General features: G+C 47.3%; 1 protein-coding gene across 7 annotated transcripts in view; it reads left to right on the top strand.

Annotated features, from left to right (window-relative positions):
* The first annotated feature begins 2381 nt into the window (after positions 1-2381).
* The window catches only part of BCL2L11 (BCL2 like 11), a 47330-nt gene continuing 35070 nt past the window's right edge, over positions 2382-14641 (top strand). For 2 of the 7 annotated variants that reach the window (XM_012467621.2, XM_012467620.3), the window contains exons 1-3: positions 2382-2590; positions 5382-5518; positions 5699-5788. In XM_012467621.2, coding sequence (XP_012323044.1) covers positions 5395-5518; positions 5699-5788 — 214 coding nt within the window. In that variant the 5' untranslated portion in view covers positions 2382-2590; positions 5382-5394. Of the gene's footprint in view, positions 2591-4489; positions 4554-5381; positions 5789-14641 lie in introns of those variants that run through there. The other 5 variants (XM_012467623.2, XM_012467622.3, XM_012467619.2 and 2 more) reach the window with 3 other exon arrangements.

Genomic DNA, 14641 nt, shown 5'->3' with positions numbered 1-14641 from the left:
GATGTGGAAGTCGTTCCCGCTGCTGGCAGAGGGCGGTGAGGCGGGCCTGGGCAATTTCGGAACTAGGAGAGACCACTTCGGCAACGCCTGTGGTCCTGGGCAAGGGCCATGGATTTCCCATTTCTCAGATCCCGGCTGCCCGACTTCATTCTTGTTTCTGTCGGTCCAAGCCATCCTCTCTTCTCCCTCCCTTAGTCTCCTGGCAGAGGCAGAAAGGGACACCGCTCTGCCGGCGTCCACTGCAGGGGAGGTGACCTAAAACCCATGGGCCCTTCACACACTGCATTCTCTGCACTCCAGCCCGGTTCCGGGAGAACCTCCCTATGCCGCCGGAGAAGGCCGCAAGGGCTCACGGCCCCCGACGCTGCCTGGGTCTCGGGGGCGCACGAACCGCCAACTCTGGCCGGCTTCCTTTTAGTGTCCCAAGTAGCGCTTAGCGCGTTGCTTCCCCCGACTCCTTTGTTTTTCAAAGTGTTCACAGGGTCGCCAGAGCTAGCTACGCGGGGGCGGCGAGGCTGCAAGGCTGCACAGGAACAGACAACAAGAAATAGGGCTTTCTTCTGCGTGGTTCTTTTCCGGTCCCTGTCTGCGCCACCCGACCCCGAGGCGAGCGCAGAGCTTTGCGGCGTGGGGCGGACTTGGGGCTCTCAGCCCGTGCAACAAGTTGCATTGCTTTTCCCCGGGTACGAAACCGGATGGCCAAAGAGCAGTGCTCTTCGGCGGTAGGAACTTCGAGGCCGGGTCAGGGCAGATCTCTGGCCTGTGAGTCTACTTAGCCGCGTCCACACCCGTGCCTTTTCCCTCTTGCAGTGAAATAACTGGGCGGGGCCCGGCGCGCGTCCTCCAGGGGCTCTGGGAACCCATGGCCTTCATCACTTATCTCAGAACTCACCTGAGAATGCGCTGAGACTTTGACCTGGGGCTGTGCTGTATCCCACTGACATTACAGATGTGCTTATGAATTTAAAAACTGATCCAGGTGGCCCGACGGCGGGACAACGCCTCCTCACTTGCTCCTCTGCGACAAGGCCCCGTCCTTCTCCCTGCTGGCTGGGGTGCTGGGTAGGGTGGCCCCTTTCCTTAATCCAACTAGCCTGACCTCCCCCGCGGGATGTTCAATTATTTCCTGACCCACTTCACACACCCCCGCTGCAATTAGTTGTCTAGAAGCCGGGGCTGGGGAACTTCGGCGCTCGGGAGCAGACCGGAGAGGAGAGGTTGGGGGCGGCAGCCACGCGTTGAGAGAGCAAACCCAGGTGCAGACTCAGAGGACTGGAGGGGCGGCATGGAGTTTGGTCTCTAGGGAGAAAGAGAGTGTGGTGCCGCGGACTTCAAGGAGGAAAGGGATGGGGGCGAGAGGGGAGGAGGGACAGGGTGCTTTGCGCCCCCGCACCGGGGCCTGAACTCTGCTGTTCTGCCTTCACTGGCCTCAGCCCATCGAAGGACAGCTCCTGCGAGCTTATCTGCATGCCCAACAAATCTCCGGGGTGCTAGCCGAGTGTAGGGCACAGCCTTCTCTCTCACTTGGAGGCTGCCACTCACCTCGGCTTTTTTCTTTTCCTAAAAGGATTTTTTTCTGAGTGCTTTTTTCATTTCCCTATTTTACCTGCTCTGCACATGCCTCCCGCACACCCCCGGGAGGCGGCGAAGACGCCCACTGGGACCACGCCTAGCCATTTTCTGGGCACCTCCTGTCCCCACAGGCTGTGTCTGTTAGGGAGACTGGGCGCGGAAGAAAAGCTGGAGACACCCTGCGGGGTGGCAGGAGGAGGGTGCCTGAGTTCCGGGACAGGAGTGGGCGAGGAAGATGCGCAGCCTGCTGATCTGCGTCCCGCCCGGCGCCAGGGACCCTCGGCGGGAGGAGAGCTCAAAGACCTCGCCCTGCGCCTTCTCGAGGACCAACAGAGTCTCCGTGCCTGCTCCAGAGTGGCTTAGAAACTCTGGGCACAGTGAAGGTGCAGTGCACCTCCTGAAGCTTTCCTCGGCCAACTGGGCCAGCGGAAGCTGTGACCGGAGCGCCCCCTCTATGCTGCGCACGCCGCGGCGGCCACCGGGTTGGGGGAGGTGAACGGGAAGCTAGGGTACACTTCGGGGTGGGGGATGGGCGCGCACATGGCCGCCAGCAAGCCGAGTCACTCCGGTAAACAAGCCAGGGTCGCCGGCGCGCGCGGTAGGCAACCCGGTGGGGCCACCCTGCCTTTACCTGTCCGAGCCTGCACACGCCGGCGGCTGCGGCGCCGCGGGAGCGGAGCTTGCTAGCCCTAGCGCCGGGCGGGACCTAGCGGGGGCGGGGTCCGCAGTGATTGGGCGCGGGCGCGGGGCCGTCAGCCAGAGCTGGGGTGCAGGGCTGCGCAGGTTTCACTTCGCTCCGCGCAGCCGCCAGGTCTGCAGTTTGTTGGAGTTCTGCGTCCTGCGCCGACGCTGCCACTACCACCACTCAGTTTTTGCAGCCACCCCGCGAACCCTGCCACGCTGCGATCGCATCGTCGTATTCGGTTCGCTGCGCTCCCGCCGCCACCGCCTCGGCGCCCTTCCCTTGTCCCTTGTTCCCCCAATGTCTGACTCTGACTCTCGGACTGAGAAACGCAAGGTAAGTACCTCCAAATCCCGGGGAGCGGGTCGGGCACGGATGGAAGACAAGCGCTGGAGCCCGAACGGCACCACCTACTGCCCGCTTACCGTGCACGTGCGAACCGAGACGCTTGCATCGGCCCCGCTTGTCGCCGGCGGGAAGCGGCGATCCGTGTGGGTCGGGTTCCCTCTCGGGCAGGTTCTCTTTAGGGAAAGGTCTTTCGCGCGGAACCTGCGGGCTCTTGGCCGAAGGGCGGCTTGGGCCGGGATGCTGCGCGCCGGCCTGGTGAAGGGTCGCAGGCCCGGGGAGGGGGAGGAGCAGCGCTTGCTTTCGGCGCCGGCCGGGGGATTGGTAACCGGCCCTGCAATACGGGGCTGTGCGCTCAGCCTGGAAGTCTCGCCGGCGGGCCTGGTGAAGGGTCTCAAGCCCGCGGAGGGGGAGAGGCAGCGCGTGCTTTCGGCGCAGGTCCGGGAGTTGGGGACCGGCCCGGAAAGTCTTGCCGCGCGCGGGCCTGGTGAAGGGTCTCAGGTCCAGAGAGTGGGAGAGGCAGCGCGTGCTTTCGGCTCCGGCCCGGGAGTTGGGGACTGGCTCCACAGTACCGAGCTGTGCGCCCAGCCGGAAAGTCTTGCCGCCGGCTCCGGCGCCCCGAGAGTAGGTGCCGCGCAGCGTGAGCGAGTTTCGCGTCTTGGATTTTTTTGGGCGCGCAGGCCTGTTGCGCAGGATTTGGGAAACTGCGGTGGTGATTTAACTAACGAGACGGGGCTTTTCCTTTTACTCATTCAGGACACGGTTTCGGGGCTGCTGCTGGTTCGTCTTCTCTAGAGTACCTGGGGCCCCTGCTTGCTCTGCAGGAATCCTGCGGACAGTGCCATCCGCACGATCCACTGGCAGCGAGAGATTTAGGCCCTCCCCTGACCACCTGGACCGCGCAGGGAACTAGCCGCGACCAGCAGAACCTGCCTGGTCCCTGGGGCCGAGCTATCTCAACGACTACGCGTGCCCAAGCACATCGACCTTATTCGCGGTGCAGGCTGGTGGCGCCGTGGCCTCCGAGACCTGTTGCCCCAGGGTGGGCGCTACTGGTGGAGGGCCCGACGGATGCCTGGGCGGAGGGTGTAGATTTACTCGATGATCGCGGACCTGCGCGTCTGTGGCCAGGGGAGGCTCTTCGGCTTTGACTCGTGTCTGCGGCGCACAACGAGAAAGGGAGGAAGTTGTTGGAGGAGAGTAATTGCCGCAGCTAGGGTTGTGACGGCCGTTGGGGTCTGCCCCCGACGGTCCAAAACAAGGACCAGTAGCGAGGACTGGGCCTGGGGATGGCCTTGTGGGTGCGGGCGCGGCGCAAGTCCTGCTTTGTCTACAGGTGACCCGCTGCCCGGGGCGGCGGGAGCTGCTGGGGCGTCTGTCCGGAAGGAGCACAGGGACAGGGCAGGGTAGCCGGGACAGCCGGTCCCCAAATCCTCCCGCGAAGCCGCCGCCAGGGCCACGGCCCGAGCCGCGCTCCGAAGCGAGTTTGTCAACAATCGCCGCGCCTTTGGCGGCCTGACCCGTAGGCTCCGCCCCCACCGTGGCTGCCGATTGGCTGCGGCGCGGAGCCACCGCGCGCGGACCAATTGGGAGCGCGGGCACCCGGCGCCAGCGGCGCGGGGAGGTCGGCGGTGCCGGCGGCGGCGGGCGCAGAGCGCAAGGGGAGGAGCGGGAGGAGGCGGAGGATGTTCCCGGCGGCTGCGACCGGGGCCGCGCGGGCCAGAGGCGCAGCGCGCGGAGCCGTCGGCTGCCCGGCGGAGCGCAGCGGCGGGCTGGCGGGAAGGCGTGGGCTCTGTGCTGCGTCGGGGACTCTGAACCCGATTCCCGGGCTTTGTCTCCTGCGCTGCCTTCGTGGTGACGGTCAGGGGCCGCCGGGTCGGCGAAGGGCGCGAGTCGGACGCCGCGGGGCCCGGTCCCGGGCCAGGACGCTGCGCTCTGAAGGGAAGGCTCTGACGTGAGTTTTGGCGTGATTGCCTTCTGAGGGGAGAGTCTGTGGGGTGAAGGGGGTGCTCACCAGTGTTGCCTAGCATTCGGACCTAGATGTGGACTTGGCAGGAGTTGGCTTCGGGGGGACCCCCCCCCCACATTTGGAGGTGTGCACTACACCGTGCGGCTGCATCTCGGAGAAGTTCTGTCTGGTTCGGTGCGGCGCGCGGTACGGGAGCGGGAGGGAGGGACCACGGGTGGAGAGCCCGGAGCCCGGCCGAGCCGCGCTGGAGTTACAAACTCTATTGTGACGCACTTACTACGACTGACGGCCGCTGCCAAACCTTCCCCAGACTTGCTGTCCTCAGCATTTTCGGCAAACAATGGGGCCGGAGCAGGGAACACCGCCTGCCGTCTGCAGTCGCTGCATCTGCGCCTTCTCCTATGCTCCAGCCTCCTATCTAACCCCTGGAAATCAGAGCCGCTGGGAATTTCTGACTTAAGTTTGTTCTGGGCAAAGAGCACACATGAATAGACTTGAAATAAACTACTACTTTGGAAATGCGCGCACGTGTGTGTGTGCGCCAGTTTCACAAGCTGTTGACATTGTTACTGTATTTTGTTTGGGGTTACGAAGTTTAGTCCCACCCTCTACCAAAAAAAAAATATGTCTTTATTATTTTAGGTACATTTTTATTATTTGGGAGATTGTCAGAAAAGTATAGAACATAAAGTATTGGGGATTAACCCTAAGAATTTTTAATGATTAGGTGAGAGCTAATTTGTTTATTCACTGATTTTTTTTTTTTTTTTTTTTTTTTGCTTAAAATAATCTTAGTTTTTATTTTCCTTGCAGAAAAAAAGACCAAATGGCAAAGCAACCTTCCGATGTAAGTTCTGAGTGTGACCGAGAAGGTAGACAATTGCAGCCTGCGGAGAGACCTCCCCAGCTCAGACCTGGGGCCCCTACCTCCCTACAGACAGAGCCACAAGGTAATCCCGAAGGCAATCACGGAGGTGAAGGGGACAGCTGCCCCCACGGCAGCCCTCAGGGCCCGCTGGCCCCACCGGCCAGCCCTGGCCCTTTTGCTACCAGATCCCCGCTTTTCATCTTTGTGAGAAGATCCTCCGTGCTGTCTCGATCCTCCAGTGGGTATTTCTCTTTTGACACAGACAGGAGCCCAGCACCCATGAGTTGTGACAAATCAACACAAACCCCAAGTCCTCCTTGCCAGGCCTTCAACCACTATCTCAGTGCAATGGGTAAGCAATGCCCGGGTAAGAAGCACTTGATGTGTGGATGGTTGAATCTGCTTGAAGGCTGTGTGTGGCAACTAAAATCCCCTTTTAAAACCCTGCAACTAATGTATTCCATGTTTTGATGGGAGTGGAGGGTGTGTCAAACTATCAAACCAACATTTTTTAAAAGTTATTAAATTTTGTGGCAGTGATGAGTTCAGGTCCAAACATTAGCTTTCAGGTGTGACTTCATTTTAAGCTAAAGTGTGTAACCACCACATGTTGTTTTAACCACCAGGCTTTACATAATAATGATATTTTGCTTGAAAGGGACCTGATCATTTATAGAAAATTAATAGCTTAATAATCAAAAGTGTGAAGAGAGATGACAATTATTTTTGAAAATGGCACTTTAAAAAAAATGAACTAGTTCATAAAAGCAGTACCACCATAGAACCATGAAAATGGTTTGTTTTCTGCTTAAATTCCTCTTTGGACTTACTGCTCAAAGGGTTCGGACATAGTACTGATCAGATTAGGTTGTAGGTTTTTATTTCAGGGATTAAAGGCAGTTGTAGGGTTTGAACCAAGAGTGGCTAACATAAATACAGAGAGGCCCACAGCAAAATCATGGAAGGAACCGACCTGGTGGGGACTGGTAAACTGGAGAGTATTTGCCCCTCCCTGTTTGGGCCATGCCTAATTGTGGCTGTGAGGGCATGTTGTCTCAGGGTGGTAGGTTTTCCTATATTGCAAGATAACCCAGGAATCCAAAATTGATGCCAGATACCCTGTTTCAACATTGACAACTAATTTAGATCTTTGAAAACATTGTACAAGCTGAAAAGAAATATCTGCAGGCTTGATTTGGCCCTTGAGCCTGTGACTTTGGGTACATACAATCCTGGTAACCCTGGTGAGGGGCTGAGTCTGTGTTGATTAACTTGCTGTTCCCCACCAATGGAAAAGGGTCATGTCTTGATCATTAGTCACCGCAATCACATTGACCATTTGTCCAGATTAGCTTGCCGTACATGAACAAGATAGAAGTAATTTGGTAGTTATCAGGAAATCCAGTACAGAGTCTATTAAAGTTTAGATTGTACTTGATGGTGAAGGCTAACTCAACAAAGTCATCAAACTTGACAGTGGAACAAAATGATATTTCTAAATACCATTCAGCTCTGTCTTCATAGGCTTCAGTGAGGTAAATCAGGTGGACCGTTGCCAATGTTACAGAATTGGAAAGAACCTCAGAGTGGTGGTCACTTGTCAGAGGTTGGGCACACCTGTGAAATGGTGGGCAGAAATGACAAACGTCCCAGCAGCTGCACAGGTTGGCTGCACGTCTCCTGTTACCTTCTAGCTCCTTTCCCTAAAAGTACTTTTTTAGGGCCCATCCTTAGGGAAAGAAGCTGGAAGTTTTATTATTGCTGGTACTACTGCTCATGAACTCATTTCAGCCTTAGAAGTTCTTAGTGCTTGTAACTGTTCTACTCGTGAAAATGCTACCCCATATATATGAACTTGCTTGCTTACTAAATGAGTTAACGGGGCTCTGTGGTGTGTACCTTAAAACATATGGTCTTTAAAGACCCTCTGGAAGCTATTATCACTTTTAACACTTTCACAGCAGAAGCTTCACACTTGTGGTTATTAAGCTATTTTCTCTAAATAACAGGCCCTTTTCAAGCAAAATGCATACATTGGTTTCTGTAGGTGGTGGCTTAATGCATGGAAATAGTTTCTCATTCCCTGGAACTAGGAATAGTGGGTGAGATAGTGTATTTTTTTAATGTAAAGACAGGCATGAATGCTTTTTTTGGTGATAAATACTATTTTACAAGCTAATTATAAGTTAAGTACTGTTGCTTGAGATGAAAGATAGGGCTTCAAAGATCATAATCTAAATTTTTAGGCACAGCTAATGGTTATATCTGTGAAGTAAAGTCATGGATCCTGAGGTATAATTTTATAGTATTAGCTACATTTCAGTAGATGGTGTAATGAAGAGTTTAATGTGTAGGATTAAATGAGAAGTTACAAAGAGTTTGTTTAAAGTTAATGTACCAAGGTAAGTTTTCAGTGTTAAGTTTTTGGGAGATTTGTTTTGGAAGAGGATGAGTTGGGGTTCAGGGAGGAAAGGACTTATCCAGATGTGAGTTTCTTAAATTGAAACATAAAATTTACAGTTTTTTAGTATGTAATTAACTTTTCTTTGGCCATTCTACAATCTTAGCTCATGCCTGAAGACCACTGAAATAATGCTAACTTGATAAGTGGTTCTCTTGACTTTGTTTAGTATTTTTACTCATCCCTATCCGTGAAGTTCTTCAATGAAGGTTTTGATAATTTATTGCAAAATACATTTTCCACAAAGATTGGTTTGAACTAGTGGAACACAATGTGAGGTTATAAAGAGGTTCGCCTTAGCCAAGGGCTCCTTTAGCCACAAAATAGTTTTTTGCTCAGCAACTTGGGGCAGAGAGTGCATCTTGAAGTTTTGTTCTTGCATCTTTCTTCTAATGAGAAAGTAAAGTCTTATGTGGAATGCGTAGTAAAGTGTACTAACTGTTTTCATATTTTCCTTTATGTCTCTAATTTTTCTGAAGACAGGTTCAAAGAATATGTTTATCTGTGGAGCAACAGATACAGTTTTTACACTTTTCCTCAATTTTAGTCTCCTTACACTCTGGGAGGATTAACTTGAAAAATGATATCTTAGTGAATAACTGATTATTTTTATCAAAATCTCTCACGTGTCTGTTTACTGAGTGCCTTTTTGGATGAGTGTTTTATGCCATATGTGTTTTTAATGCAAATTAAAGTGTAGTCAGTACAATTGGAAATCGAGTTGAGAAAGGTCAGGTTATGGAGGAATGCTCCCTCATGTCATGTTAGTAAATGCCTTAAACTTTATACTTGTTCCCTGGCACATCAGAATTCACAGATGAAAGATAAATGGCTTTCTTTTTTTGCACCCCTCAGAGTCTTGTGGGTACTTCTCTTATAGCTGGTAATTGTCTGACCCCTCCTGTAGTTTGTGAGCTCCCTGGGCAGGGCTTGATGTACTGTAAATGTTAGTGAGTGCCTGACGAAAAGAAGCCCAGGAGATGTTGCAAGTCAATCCAGCTCTGCCTGTTAGCCTTTCCAAGGAGCTCAGTTAAAAACGGAGGACAAATAAAGTTTAAGCAGCCAAGTAGCAAGAGAAAGGTCCTGACCTCTGCTCTGCCAAAATGTTTTTCATGACCTGGATCTAGCTGTAAGGTTTGCCATGTAGGGGTGACAGCTAAGGTCTAGCTCAGCCCAGCCCAGCAGGAAAGCCACACATGCATTAAGCACTTGACATAGGACTAGTCTGAACTGAGTTGTGCTGTCAGTGTTGATACATACTAGATTTTGATGACATAAAAAAGAATGAAAAATAGTTGAATTGTTTTCATATGGGTTACATGTTGAAATGATATTTTAAATATATAAGTTAAATATAAACTTGTATTGCAGTTAAAAAAAGTACAAAGCATAAAATTTACCATCTAAACCATTTATTTCTAAGTGTACTGTTCAGAGTGTTAAGTGCACTCATTTTGTTGTGCAGCCAATCTCCAGAACTTCTTCACCTTGCCAAACAGAAATGCCATACTCATTAAACAACTTACCATTTCCCCCTCCCCCAGCTTCTGACAACCATCATTCGATTTTCTGTCTATTAATTTGGCAACTTTAGGTACCTTATATAAGTGAAATTTATACAGTATTTGCCCTTCTATGATGGGTTTATTTCACAATGTCCTCAAGTTTCTTTTATCTTGTAGCATGTCAGAGTTTCCTTCCCTTTTAAGGATGAAAGGTTGTTCCAGTGTGTGTCTGTCACACGTTTTGTTCATCCGTTCATCCATCGGGGACACTTGCATTGCTTCCACTTTTTGGTTATTATGAGTAGTACTGCTATGAACATGGGTATGCAAATATCTTTTGGGGATTCTTTTTGAATTTTTTTGGATACATATTTGGAAGTAGAATTGCTGGATCATATGAAAATTCTCTTTTTAATTTTTTAGGGAACCATCATGCTGTTTTCCATAGAGGCTGTGCCATTTTACATTCCCACCAACAGTGCACAACGGTTCCAATTTCTCCACCTACTCACCAACACTATTTTTTTTTTAACAGTAGTCATCTGAATGGATATGAGGTGATATTTCATTGTGGTTTAGATTTATATTTACCTTCTTTGATTTGTATGGCCACCACCACAGTCAAGGTACAGAACAACTCCACCACAAGTATTTCTCATGATACCTTTTTATAGCCACAGCCACCTCTCCCTCTTGCTTGAGCATCTTGTCATATGCTCATTGGTGATTAAATAAAATATATTTTAATATTGACTTTCTCTGTTTCTTTTTACCTTTTTAAACGTGGCTACTAGAAAAATGCAAAATTAGTCTATGGCTGGTGTTCTGTTTCATCTAAACAGGCTGGCCTCACAGAGAGAGGAGCTGGAGTGTACAGTGCTGCTCTAGCAAGCAGGACTTAACTCTTCCCACTCAGGCCACGTAATTTCCATGAAGCTTACTCCTTGGGTTGTTTGATTGACTTAGGAGAAATAAAGTGATTAGCCAAATCTTGTGAGCATTTTAAACATTAAATGAGCATTGTAAACAGGAGTTTACAGAGTTTTGTTTTACCTATAAACTCCATCGTATATTTGGACTTCAAAAAGTAGATGGTAGAGCACATGCTTCCTCAGCACCTCCAGGCTACCCAGAACCTCACAATAGAGGTGTTTTTGAGAGAGTCCCAGCTCTGTCTCTGAAGCCCCATAGTCACTTGTTTGACACCCAAGAGAAATAAGGAAACTTCTTAGGTCCTAAGTGGGGAGAGAAAATGCTAAAAGAGAAAGTTTTTTTTTTTTTTTTTTTTTTTTACCAGTTCCAAACACAATTTAGTAATTGTTAGTTACCCGGTTTTAAATTTATGTCTTTCAAAAATTTTTTTTCAGGTAATTATAGATTCACATACATTTATGGGAAATAACACAAAGAAATCATATATGCCATTTACCCAGTTTCCCACAATGGTAACATCTTGCCTAATTATAGTATACTGTCACAACCAGCAGTTGACATTAACAGAATCTGTCTACCATGTTCAGATTTCTTCAGTTTCACATTTAGTCCATTTTATTTGTCTGTGTATGTATAGGTACTACTATTCAGTTTTATCAAATGTGTAGATTTGTATGGCCACCACCACAGTCAAGATACAGAACAACACTACAAGGATTTCTCATGATACCTTTTTATAGCCACAGCCACCTCTCCCTCTTCCTTAACCCTGATAACCACTCATCTGATCGACATGTCTGTACTTTTGTCATTTCAAGGATGCTATATAAGTACAATCATACTATATATGACCTTTTGAGATTGGCTTTTTTCACTTAGCGTAATTCCCTTGAAATTAATCTGAGAGTTGTTTATTAATAGTGCCTTCTTTTTTTATTGCTAAGTGGTATTCCATAGCATGATGCACTACAATTTGTTTATGCACCTGTTGAAGGATACTGTGTTTGCATGTTCTGGCAAGGCCCTGGCACAGCTGGAACTTAGGGGGAGGATTAAAAGTATTTATTGTAATTGTACTTTATTTTTATTTTTATATATATTTTTTGAGACGGAGTCTCACTCTGTCGCCCAGGCTGGAGTATGCTTTTGGGATCTTGGCTCAGTGCAACCTCCAACTCCTCGGTTCAAGCGATTCTCCTGCCTCAACCTCCCAAGTAGCTGGGATTACAGACATGCACCACCACACCTTGCTAATTTTTGTATTTTTAGTAGAGATGGGGTTTCACCATGTTGGCGAGGCTGGTCTCAAATTCCTGACCTCAGGTGATCTGTCTGCCTTGGTCTCCCAAAGTGCTGGGATTACAGGAGTGAGCCACTGTACCTGGTCCTACTTTTAATATTTATGTGTTCACTTGTAGTGTATAGAAATACAGTTGATTTTTGTGTGTTCGTCTTCTATTGTGCAGTTTACTCAACTCCTTTATTCTAAGAGTTTTTCCGTACATTTCCTGGGAGATGTATACAGTCATGTGATCTGCAATAGGGACAGTTTTATGTCTTCTTTCTGATGTGTGTACATTTCTTTTTCTTGCCCAATTGCACCTGCTAGAACTTCTAGTGTTTATGTTCACTGGGATGGTGAGAGCAAACATCCACACCTTGTCCCCAATCTTAGAGGGAAAGCTTTCTGTTTTTAATAATTAAATATGATGTTAAGTATAGGTTTCATCTGGATGCTTTTTAAAAGAATGAGGAAGTTTTAACCTGTATTCCCAGAATGCTGAGAGTTTTTGTCATAAATAGATTGTGGTTAGATTTTATAAAATGCTTCTGTATCAGTTGATATGATCCCATGATGTTAATTTATGTTAACCTGTTGATATGGTGCATTGCATTGATTTGCAATGTTAAGTCTCTCTTGGATGTCTGAGACAAATCTTGCTTGGGCGTGGTCTGTAATGCTTTTCATCCATTGTGGGATTGAATTTGCTGATGTTTTGCTTAGAGTATTTGTGCTTAAGTTCTTGAGAGGTATCTGTCATTTTCTTTTAAGACTGTCTGGTTTTTATATCAGGACCTTAATTAGGAAGGGTTTCCTCTTTTATTTTCAGGAAGAGATTGTGTTAAAATTGGTATTGATTCTTCTCTCAATGTTTATAGAATTCTGTAGTCAAACCATCTAGGCCAGGAGATTTTTTGGTTGGGGGGCATTTAGATTATAGATTTTTTGTTTTGTTTTGTTTTTGTAGGACTGTTCAGGTTGTCTGTTTCATCCCAGTTGAGTTTTCATAGTTTATAACTTTTGAGGAATTGGTCCAATTTTTCTAAGTTACTGAATTTATGAATGTGAAAAGTATTTGTTGTAGTTTCATATATTTAATGGATGCAGGATCTGTTGTGAATAGCTCCTGCTTCATTTCTGATATTGATAATTTGTATCTTTTTTATCTCTATCAGTCTTTCTGAAAGTTTATCAGTTTTAATGATTTTTTAAACCAGCTTTTTGTTGCACCGATTTTTCCTATTTTTAATTTTATTATTATTTCCTTCTGCTTGTTTTATGCTAGGTTCTTTTTCTAGTGTCTTGAGGCAGAAACTTAGAATAGTGTTTTGAGACCTTTCCTCTCCTATTTTTTACTCAGAAAGAAGCATTTAATAGGTATTTACAAACAGAAACCCAATCTCGGGCAGCCTCAAGATGAGATGGTAGATCCCTGCATGGTTACCCCCCAGACCCAGGGCTTATATGCCGTAGGGAAAGAGTATATATGCTTCAGAAGGGATGTATAGGACGGTTGCTTAAGGGCAGGAATTATGGTAAGTAAGATAATATCAAAAGTTGTTTCGACCTAAGAACAGGATGGATGGTAAGTATATGTTTGTACCCAAGGAACAGGAGATAAAACAGAAATCTTGGAGGCATTCCCAAAACCAGAGTTAATCAGAAGTCAACACAGCAAATTAGCATCCAAGATGGAGTTGCTTTGGCTTCCACACTCCAGCCCCCAATCTGGCTCTTACAGTCTTGTGTGCCTTGCTTTTCTGCCATGGTCCCTGAGCCTTTAGTGGGTGTGCTTCATATTGTATAGCTTTACCAGGAGTGCCTTGGCAGTGGAAAATAGATTGGGTGCAGTGGGATTCCAAATGAGGAAGATTCTCGGGCTTTGTCTAATCATCTATAGTCCTCAGAATACCAGAATTCTGGTTTTATTGGAAGAAGTAAAGTGAGATAAACACTGTTAATATGCGCACAAAGATGATAATGAAAAAGAATATGAAGAAAATTGGAACTTGGTTCTTCTTTAGAGACTTGTAGCTAGGAAATAATTCAGGATGCATTTTGAATTGCAGGCAAATAATAAAAACTCAAAAATAATGGTTAGGGCTAGAATTTGATAACAGGTGTACAATAGTTTTCTTTGGAACATACTTTTTTCTCTCCAGTTTCCTCATTTCTACCAAGGACCAATTTATTTGCAAAATAAATTTTAGTCTTATTATACTTAGCCTGATTAGTTGCATAAAGTGCAGCGAGAATAGTGATTGGCCATATAGGCTTTTGTTAAGTTGGCTTTGTTGGAATGTTTTTCATAAGGAATCTCAGATTAGACTTTTACAAGCTTCCATGCTAAAAAGCCAAGCTGAAAATTTGCCTCCACACATTGCCTGTAGTACCTCCAAATTGGATGAATTCCTTTCTTCTGGAGGTCCCAAAGTATCTTGAGGTTCCTGGGCCTGTCAGAAAATGATATTCTTTACTTATCCAAGGTCAGGAATCTTGTAAGGGAACTATGTAGACAAGTTACCAGGCCTGTCTTTTCAAGGGGCTTTTTATTCTTTAAAGCAATCTGGTCATATCTGAAAATATGCCATTTTAGTCAAAGCCTTGGTAAAATAACCAGTGCCTTCAATTGCATATGGAACAGAGTCTGTGCAATTTCAGTTCTTTTAAATGTGTCAAGGTTTGTTTTGTAGCTCAGGATATGGTCTATTTTGGTGACTATTTACAAAAGAAAACAGAGTCTTACTGAACTGATACAAATAATTGTATTGCCATAAAGTAAGAATACTCATGAGTAGTCTCCAAATTTTGGAGCACTCAGAGAGAGGCAAATTTTCCTCACAAAAGTATACTTTACTCAATCATAAGCTATAAATAACTCAAAAGCTAAAGGATTTTCTTCTATCAGAATGGCAGCTTTCCAAGCAAGATGCTGTCCATTCACCTTAGAACTGCCATCCACAAACCAAACAGCTCTTGGTCAGTCAGGTCAGAGCTGTCTTTCAGGTGCTGTAGAATCCAGCA

This window comes from Aotus nancymaae, unplaced genomic scaffold (assembly GCF_030222135.1).
Source record: "Aotus nancymaae isolate 86718 unplaced genomic scaffold, 86718_ANA_hifiasm-v0.15.2.pri h1tg000155l, whole genome shotgun sequence".
In the NCBI taxonomy this organism is placed as follows: domain Eukaryota; kingdom Metazoa; phylum Chordata; class Mammalia; order Primates; family Aotidae; genus Aotus; species Aotus nancymaae.
The sequence above is the reverse complement of the archived record's forward strand: the minus strand, read 5'-3'. Positions and strand labels throughout refer to the sequence as shown.